At 44.5% G+C, this 9,473-nt stretch overlaps 1 protein-coding gene across 1 annotated transcript; it reads left to right on the top strand.

The window, feature by feature from the left end:
• Nucleotides 1-397: 397 nt before the first annotated feature.
• Nucleotides 398-3,212, top strand: LOC133906255 (universal stress protein PHOS34-like). The gene is made up of 4 exons (XM_062348106.1): nucleotides 398-944; nucleotides 1,064-1,152; nucleotides 1,814-1,935; nucleotides 2,856-3,212. The coding sequence occupies exons 1-4, from the start codon at nucleotides 737-739 to the stop codon at nucleotides 2,941-2,943; spliced, it is 507 nt and encodes a 168-aa protein (XP_062204090.1). The 5' UTR covers nucleotides 398-736; the 3' UTR covers nucleotides 2,944-3,212.
• Nucleotides 3,213-9,473: the final 6,261 nt, after the last annotated feature.

The following is a 9,473-nucleotide window of genomic DNA, read 5'->3' as shown; positions in this document are numbered from 1 at the left end:
TTTCGCCAGTGAAAAAAAAACTAGGGTGGTGGTGGTCGTAGGACCCTTCAGTACGGTTGCAGAGAAACAAATTATATAGTATCTGATCCTACAAAAGATCCTTTTTACTGTGATGACATATGTTCACTCTCTCTTCTCTATAACTCAGCTATTAAATTATAGGATAGATGATATAAATAAAATCACATAAAAATATTTTTGAACATAGTACTATAAATTTGCTGCCGAGTCGTGGTCCCCATCAACTAGCGGTGTCCGGCTGCGGAGGCGATCCGCACCAACGGGGCGTGAAAGGGGAGGAGAGAGGTGGCACGACGGCCCAAGTGGCTTGGCGCCGCCGCGGCTTTTTCTGCTCCAGCGGTTTGGGCTGGGCGCCGGGTCAGCCAACCCACCCTCTCCCAACCACACGAGGCCCAGAGCCCCAGAACGGCACCGCTAATCATCGATCGAGCAGTCACTCTCGTGATGAGATGATTAGCTAGCAAACTGGAAACGTGTCAACTCTCTCAGCCGCCGCCGCCGCCGGCGGCCGGATCTAGCTAGGCTCCACGCAGAGGCGGGCAAGCAGTGACCCGTGCATCAGTGACTGTGCAGTGAACCCGACAGCTCCATCGTGCCTGTCGTCGTCTTGTCCAAGCATCCACATCCATCCCATCCATCGCGCATTATTGGATCCAGTGTGTCCAGCAACGAAGGCAAACCTTTGACGATCCCCCATCCATCGCGAGGAGGAGGCATGGCGGAGGAAGCGTCTGCGCCCGCGCCTGCGCCGGGGGAGGGGAAGATGACGATGGTGGTGGGGGCCGACGAGAGCGACCACAGCTACTACGCGCTGCAGTGGGCGCTCCAGCACTTCTTCCCGCCGGGCCAGCCGCAGCAGTACCGCCTCGCCGTCGTCACCGCCAAGCTCCCCGCCGTGTCCGCCGTCGGCCTCGCCGGGCCAGGTACGCCCACCCCTCCCGCGCCCGCCCGTCGTCCTTCCTCCTCCACCGCTCTCGATTCCGGGGGTGGGGATCGGAGTCGGGCTCTGATTCTGATTGCTCCTATCGATTGGCTGCTTTAGGCGCGGCGGACGTGCTGCCGTTCGTGGAGGCGGACCTCAAGCGCAGCTCCCTGCGCGTCATCGACAAGGCTAAGGAGCTCTGCGCGCAGGTAAACCATCCCCAAATTTTTAGCACCGACTCCTATGATTTCTATATGTTCTTGATCGAAACCAAATTCCTATCAGGCTATCAGCTACAGTAAGGGTTTATCCCTGCAAGGCTGGACCAACACGCATGATCTTTGACCCTGCTCCATTCATGTCCCCAGTCAAATTCTTAACACGAACCGATGTAAAAAAATGGTTTTTTCCCGTTGATGATTCAGTTAGCAAATAATGCAATAATAGATCGAACACAAGACAACAAGTTTACATGAAAAATCCTTACGAGAAAAAATCACGGATGTCAATAAAAAATCTTCACTGTATGATGAGTTGATAGTACAAACGCACGAGAATAACAATGAGCTGTCTCACCCTTCCTGTGCGACTTACAAGATGCATTTATAGGAGGTAACCATTGCAACTAGAGATAAACACGGAAACAAATCCGCTAATAATAAAGGATCCTACCATACCATGTTGGACGTCCCAACGAGACTAAATATGGAATCGGACTATATTTCAACAGATTCAAACCAGTTGTGTATACTTTGTCATTTCCTAATTGTGTGTGTGCTATTAAGTGCTGACGAATAGGACGCCTTTGACAGTGTCTAGCGTTTTTACGATGATTTGAGATCGTGATGTGTGGTGATGAGTCTACTGCAGGTGAGCGATGCTGTGTTTGAGGTGGTGGAAGGCGACGCAAGGAACGTCCTCTGCGAGGCGGTCGAGAGGCACCACGCCGAGATGCTGGTCGTCGGCAGCCATGGCTACGGAGCAATAAAAAGGTCTTGACATTTCACTGCCTCTGTTCTGTTCTGTGTGTTCTCCCCTGCTATCTATCGAGACAATGGTAGCCTCACGTTGTGATGGATAAGGAGCACCCACACATACGCACTTTCCATGCCTCCACTCTGTGAAAACAAACCCATGAATTTGTATCTTCCTCTCCATGGATTTACTTTGATCGTCTAACATTTGCTAATGTGATGTGTGCCATGCACAACAAAACATAGAGAGAGGTGTAATACATGCAACAGAGGGATCTTTTGCCATAGAAAACAAGGTTCAGATTCTAAATTGACATTTTTTCGTAGACAGTGTGATGATTGTGGGCCCATTCGGAGTAGCTTCATTGTCAACTCTGATAGTGTCCCAGCAGTTTTCTTCGGAAACTCATGCCACTTGACTTTCGGTTATCCATCTTGGTGAAGTTCCGGTTCTCCTTGCCTTTCATGATGTGCAGCTTTGCACCTATTTGGCAAAATAGAGCACTAAAAGTTGCACCAACACTTATTGGCAAGACAAAACACTAAAATTTCAGATTAACAAAACTTTTTAAAGGTGATGATCAATGAACTAGGCTAGACTAGAATTAATTGGTGCGTATGATTGTTTAAAACTACAAATGACCAGACCTGCTGCTTGGAATGTAATTTAATCTAGAAACTTGTGGCTGGCAAAGACCTCCTTCTAGAATTGAGAAACATATTTTAATTATTTTGAAGGAATTATTAGCTCGTTTGAACCTGTCTTCTATGGAATTCTTTTTTCACTCTTGATCTGCATACAAGGACACAATTTACTGTACTAGTGGCCATTACCATACACTTCAAGTAACTACTACATTTTTTCTTCTCTACTTTTATGTTTCTTCTTGCTCTCACTTCACTTCTGTATATTTTTGACTTGTCTGAACCTCCCTCAGGGCTGTTCTTGGAAGCGTGAGTGATTACTGCGCCCATCACGCACATTGCACTGTGATGATAGTAAAGAAGCCAAAGCACAAGCACTGAGATATGCTCCAGTCTGACTGACGAGTATTCTCAAATATATGTATTGCCAAATTGTGTATGTGTCTGTTTGTGAATAAATGGATCATCAGCATCACATGGAGGTTACTTCTTCAAGTACCTGACACAATATTTCATCATCTTGATTGAGATGTACAAATAATTACTGTCTAGAATTTCAAAACAGTGTCTGTTTATGATTCATGCAATGCAATATGTATATGTATATGCGATTGCAAATTCGTTGCAGTGAGCGTGCATTTACTTTTTCATTATTGTGCAGTTGTACTATTTTAAGTTGAGCAAATCTTCATCAAGCCAGGTTGGTGCAAGTGAAGAACTCAAAGTCTATATCTTATCACTCTAAACATATTTCTAATAAAAAACATGAAATGTGGGACAGCACATAACTTTCAAAGACTGAAATTTCTGTTGTGACTTTCAACATTCTGGCATGAAAAGCTCAAACTGGCAAGAAATATTTTATATGTATATAGAGGGACTTCCCTTCCTCCAATTTTTCTTCTTCATTCCACAAAGTTAATTTAAATTTGAACTTCTAATTATTCGGGAACAAGCTTCCTCGTCCAAACAGGAGGAGATTAAAATTTTCTTACACTGTTCCATTCCCTACAGGAAGAGATAAATCTCCCAACTAGCCCTCGCGTTGTGTTGCTCAAGTCGTGCATACCCTATTCTAGGTGTGGTTCTTCTCTCCCCTACAATCAATATTGTAGGATCGATTATATTTTAATAAGATAATCAGAGGTGGATGAATGATCGTGAAAATCAAATTCAAAGATTAATCTACCCAAATTGAAAATCAATTTGAACTTAGTATTCCGCTCGAAATAGATTGTAGATGCTCTAGTAAAAACAATGTAGAGAAAGATCTGTTGATCCGATTGCCCTCAAATTTGAACAGCTGAAACTAGATTCAAATATGAAACTAACCCAATAAGAATCGAGTCAATTGGATATGTGGATCAATAATTACGCTTAGTTGAAATAGACTATATCAACCAGAATCGAGTTGATTAAAACCTAGTCGAGTTGACCAAAAAGCTACTCGAGCGCAAACCAAACCCATTCGAATTTTTCTCAGATCAAACACTGATATTCTAGCAAGGTTTTGATAGATTAAACCAAGACGAAACTTGATAGAAACACAAAATTAATCGAAAACCGAAACATATGCCTTTCCAACATATCACATCATAACAAAGCATAACAAGAGCGAGTGATTAAATTATATTACAAGTTCTTAAGCATCCATAATTTCTTACAATTTATAGCAACAGAGAGCTAGAAGGAGACTGAAACTAATCAACTCCTAGACTAAAGAGAGCTATGCAGCGAAAGCTAAAACTATGAATAACAAAAGGAGGATAGAGCCATTTGCCATTAGACCCCATCACAAAAACATGACTTCTAAGTAGTTGCCTACTCATGCCCACCATCATCCTCGACGCACGTGAAGTAGCCAAAGACCAGCTCCTCCTGGACGGTAGCACTTAAAAGAGAAGTGTGAGTACGAAGGTACTTACAAGACTTAATCTATATTAAGTACTTATAGATAACCCGACTCCAAGGATTATGAATTGGGATGTGCAAGTGGTGATCGTCTGACATGCTGGTGCAGTGCGATGATTTACGGGGCTATCCCTATGCCCTATTGTACAAAAAAGAACTTGTATATCTATCGGCCTCATATAGACATGTTTGTATATTCACACTCTGAATATCAGTATAAATACCGAAACCATTGGCCACCAAGCCAAGGAGGACAGATCTTCCTGAGAACTCTAGGCACTCTTACCCTCTCCACTTCTCCTCTAAGCTTGAACCACTCCTGTGAGTTGGTTCTCACTGCACTTTGTTCGTGGAAGACATTTTCTTTCACTTGCAGATGGCACCGTCTATGGGGAGACAATAAGTGTAGTAGCACTAGGAGAGATAGGATGCCGCCAAAGAAGAAAATTGCCAGGGCGATGGTCCAGGCGGCCGACTCCCCGGCCATACCAGTGCGAAAGTCCACATGACCACTGCGACCAAGCTCACGCTACGCTTCACAGCCGGCCGAAATGAGGGCCCCATTGCCACCGGCGATCCGACCACGACCCTGGCCGTGGTTGATTCTAGGGGGGCCACCATTCCGGGGGCCCTTCAGCAACAGCAAGGTGCGGACCTCGCTGCATCCTAAGGGGTTACGGCTGAGGCCACAACAGCACAAGCCGCCACAGCTGACCAACAGGCGCATGTGGTGGCCCTTCGGGCTCAGCTAGAGGAGCTGTAGGCGGCCCTACAGGCCTCAGTGCCACCTACCAGCACGACCGTGGTAGCTGAAAGTGCCTAGAGGGGGGGGGGGTGAATAGGCTTTTCTGAAAATTAAAACTAAAAACAGCGGATTAAACTGCCGGATATTCCGGTGAAGTCCGGATACGCCGGTATGGCCCGGAGTATCCGGTCTAGTCCGGAGTCTCCGGCCTGACAGGAAATTTCAGAATAAATGTGAACTAAAGACAACAGCTAGAGTCTAAGAATTACACTAGGTCAACTAGATATCACAAGGCTAGAATAACACTTAATACTAGCAAGATTGTCACTATAGCAATTTAAATGACAAATTACCAAATTCACACGATAAAGTAAATTTCGCAAATAAGAACACGTGAATGTATCCCGGAGTTCGGCCACTTCACAAAGAAGTGCCTACGTCTCCGTTGAGGAGCTCACAAAGAGCCGGATCTTCTCCAACCCTATCCTCTTCTAGCGACCATCAAGATCAAGCTAGAAATTCTTACTCAATATGAAGATGCTTACAAACATCCCGAGGCACACCACAAGTTTTGGGTGCTCTTCGGGCGACTCCTTTCCTTCTAGAAGCCCAAAGCTTCAAGAGAGATGATCGCAGTAGATACTCGATGAAGAACTCAATGCTCAAGTGGCTTGAACCCTCTCCAAACACACACTCTCAAATTTGTGCAAACTTTGCTCTAGAGATGATCGGAGAGGCTTTGAATGCTCTTAAAGTGCTCAAGAGGTCTCAAGAATACCAGCCACAGCAAACTCTAAATGCTATGGAGAGAGGGGGTATTTATAGCACTCTCTCACAGACTAGCCGTTACTGTTTTTGTCAAAGCTTACCGGAGTATCTGGTGTACACCGGAGTCTCCGGTCCTAATTCCAAAAACGGCGTCAGAACGGTCACGAACGTGTCAGAACTAGCCGTTACAGTTCTGTTTAATTACCGGAGTCTCCGGTGAACACCGGAGTCTCCGGTCCTGATAGATTTTCCAAAAAGACTAAGTCCGGAGACTAGCCGGATCCTCCGGCATCTCCAGGTACCAGAGTATCCGCTGAACACCGGAAACTCTGGTCTTTATTTTCTTTTATCAAAAAGATTAAATGCTAACCGAAAGCCTCTGCCGGAGTCTACCTCGGAGACTCCGACTGCACACTAAACATTTTACCGGAGTATCCGGTGAACACCGGAGACTCCGGTCCCCTTTTTTTTTCTTAAAAAGAATAAACCGTAACCGAGACTCTCTGCCGGAGGCTATCTCGGAGACTCCGGCTGAACACTGAGTACCGGAGTATCCGGTGAACACCGGAGACTCCGGACTCTGAAGATTTTTCAGAAAGAGTTTCGTGTCCGTGAGTGAATGTGTCTCTCAACTGGGTGGTTCTAAAGGATCTCTTGAGCATTGAGACACTAATCAAGCAATCAAATCCATCCATCTAAAAAATGTCTATCCTAGACTCAATTTCAAAAGTAAAATGAATGTAAACCCTATCTTGTACCCTTCGTTGATTCTTCATTTGTTTCGGCGGGCGTCAAACGTCATTTACCTTCACAACTAATGTTTATACCTGTTCAATACTCGAAAAACATATTAGTTCTTTAATCGTTTTGTCATCAATAAACCAAAACCCACTTAGGGGGCCTAGATGCACTTTCAATCTCCCCCTTTTTGGTGATTGATGACAACCCGATTAAAGCATACACAAGGATATATGAAAAAAGATTTTGAATTCTAGAAGATATGGTGAGCTCCCCCTAAATGTGTGCATTGGTTTAAACGGAGTTAAACATTAATGCACATATTTGAGAATTTAAATTCACAGGAGCTCCCCCTATATCCTAGAATCCGTGGGATACAAAATTTATGATAAGACATAGAGCACACAAAACTTAAGAAAGTACGACAATCATCACACTAACATAAAATGTCTTACAAATTAAACGACACAAAGTTCATCACAAACAAGAGTCCAATTGTCCAACGGCGATAGGAATTAAAAGGAGTCCAAAGCTAAGGAAACTAAGGAAATGGATAACTATCTCTCCCCCTTTGGCATCAAGCACCAAAAAGAGAGAGCCTACTCGCTGCTGCCATCTTCCTCATCATCTTCTTCCTCTTCTTCACTTCCTTCGGCGCCGTCAGAGGAATCATTTTGAGCTTGTTGTTGAGAACTCTCGGCAGCAGCTTGGGCTTCATCATGCCATGCCCAATGGTTCTCAACCTCAAATGGTGCAATCTTCGCTTCATCTAACTCAATAGGAGAGCAAGGTGGCTGGAGGTTCATGGATGAGTACATTTGTTTCTGACGATTCTCCATTTTCCTTAAGCGAGCACCTTGATCCTTGATTTGAGTGGCATTATGGGTGCAAATCTTGAAAATTGCTTTGAGAGCGCTCTTGATGAATGATGACCCTCGAGGAGGAGCACGTCTCGAGGCAAACGGTCTTGAGCTAGGAGGAGCACGAGGAGGTGATGGAGATATGGAGGGAGCTCGAATGTTCAAAGGTCTCATTCTGTAGGGTTCATGCTTAATCTCCTTCACAAAAGTCTTCTTGGATATCTTTTCAATGATAAACATGAGATAAGGAGCATATCCATAACTTTTTATGGGCGACTTGGATGTAAAGACAATTTCTTCCCAAAGAAAGTAAGCCACGCTGAAAGGAGCATGATCATTAGACATGGCTGCAAGGAGATTTCTGGATATACTCTGAACTGTTGTTGCATCTCCGCTCTTGGGCGCCAAGGTGAGTCGGAATAGGGAGTTCAAACAACGATAGAAAGGCCTCATTCTCGTGAGCTTTCCGAACTCAACTCGTCCATTATTCAGATACATGAACCCAATTTCTTCCAATGTCAGCTCATTCTCATTGTGAATTTGATCTTTGGAAGTATCTCTGGCATCAAGATGGAAATAGTGAGCAAAGCCTCTGAAGCTAATCCTGTATTTGACTCCCTCTGTCATCCAGTGCATAATGGGATTTTCACATCCCTCAAACCACACTGTAGCATAGAATTGTGCGATAACTTCCTCGCACCAATCATACCTGAAAGCCATAATATTTTTTACCTTCTTGCTCTCACAAGCTGCAATCACTTTAGTGAACACAGGGTCGTTTTTCCTGGCCATATAATCCCAATCAATCCATTGCATGGGTGTAATAGGTTTTTTCTTGGTCAAGATTACTGTCTCATAGAAGTCTGCCTGAAAATCATTCCAGAACCGATAATCTGCAACATTCTTCTCATAATCATATGGGTTGTTCAACCTTTCACTAACAACCCTTGATACATTGTTCATGTAGTTTACTGTCCTTTTTGGAGCATCAACGACAGAAGCAGTTCTCCGAGGTCTATGAAGTTTCAAGGGTCCAATGACTTCATCGGCTTGTTCTTCTTCATCATTCTCGGATTCAGATGAGTGATCTTGAGCAACACCTTTGCCTCTTTCTTCCCTAGAGGGCATGCTTCCTTGACCTCTTCCTGCTGTCACTTTAGCTGGTCCTTTTCTCTTTGCAAAATCTCGGCCTCGCATAGCTTGAGATTTGGTTCGGCAAACGGTCACAATATCCCTTTCATAATTTCCAGCATCTCCGCCTTCCTCAATGTGGATACCACCACCTGCGGCTACTTTGCGGACTTTTTCACTGCTAGCATGACCGCTTCCACTATCTTCCGATCGGGCAGGAGCTCTTGTTTCTTGAGCACGAGGGTCACTTCTTTGTTTCTTTTTCCTCTCGAAAGTGTGACCCTTCTCAAAACGGTCTCCGGCCATTGCAAGAACACCTAGGAGATATGGAATGAACAAAGGATGTGAGGAACAAAAGTTTAGACAGAATATGCTGAAATTTCAGGCTAATACCGGAGTATCCGGTGTACATCGGATACTCCGGTCGGCCCCGACAAAATTTCAAAAAGGTTAGGGTTTGGAAGATTTGGCCGACTAGAGATGAAACAAGTTTGGGAAAGTGTTCTAGAAGGTATTAGGAACTATTCTACCAAGGGAAAATAACTCTAGGCAAGGGCATTGAGAGATCGGGAAGATTGTTGAAAACGGTACCTTTGAGCTCAAACCCTCCGAGGATTTTGAAGAATAGGGATCTCCGGAGGTTCCGGCCTTCAATCCAAGTGAGAAAAGTAGCAAGACTTGTAGATCCTTGAGTTCTCTCAAAAATCGCCGGAGAGGAAGCTATTTGGAGTGAGGACAAGTGAAATAGATGAGAAAAG

The sequence above is a fragment of the Phragmites australis genome, chromosome 23 (genome assembly GCF_958298935.1).
Source record: "Phragmites australis chromosome 23, lpPhrAust1.1, whole genome shotgun sequence".
NCBI classification, from domain to species: Eukaryota; Viridiplantae; Streptophyta; class Magnoliopsida; order Poales; family Poaceae; genus Phragmites; species Phragmites australis.
Note: the sequence above shows the minus strand (reverse complement) of the source record. Positions and strands in the feature narration are given on the sequence as shown.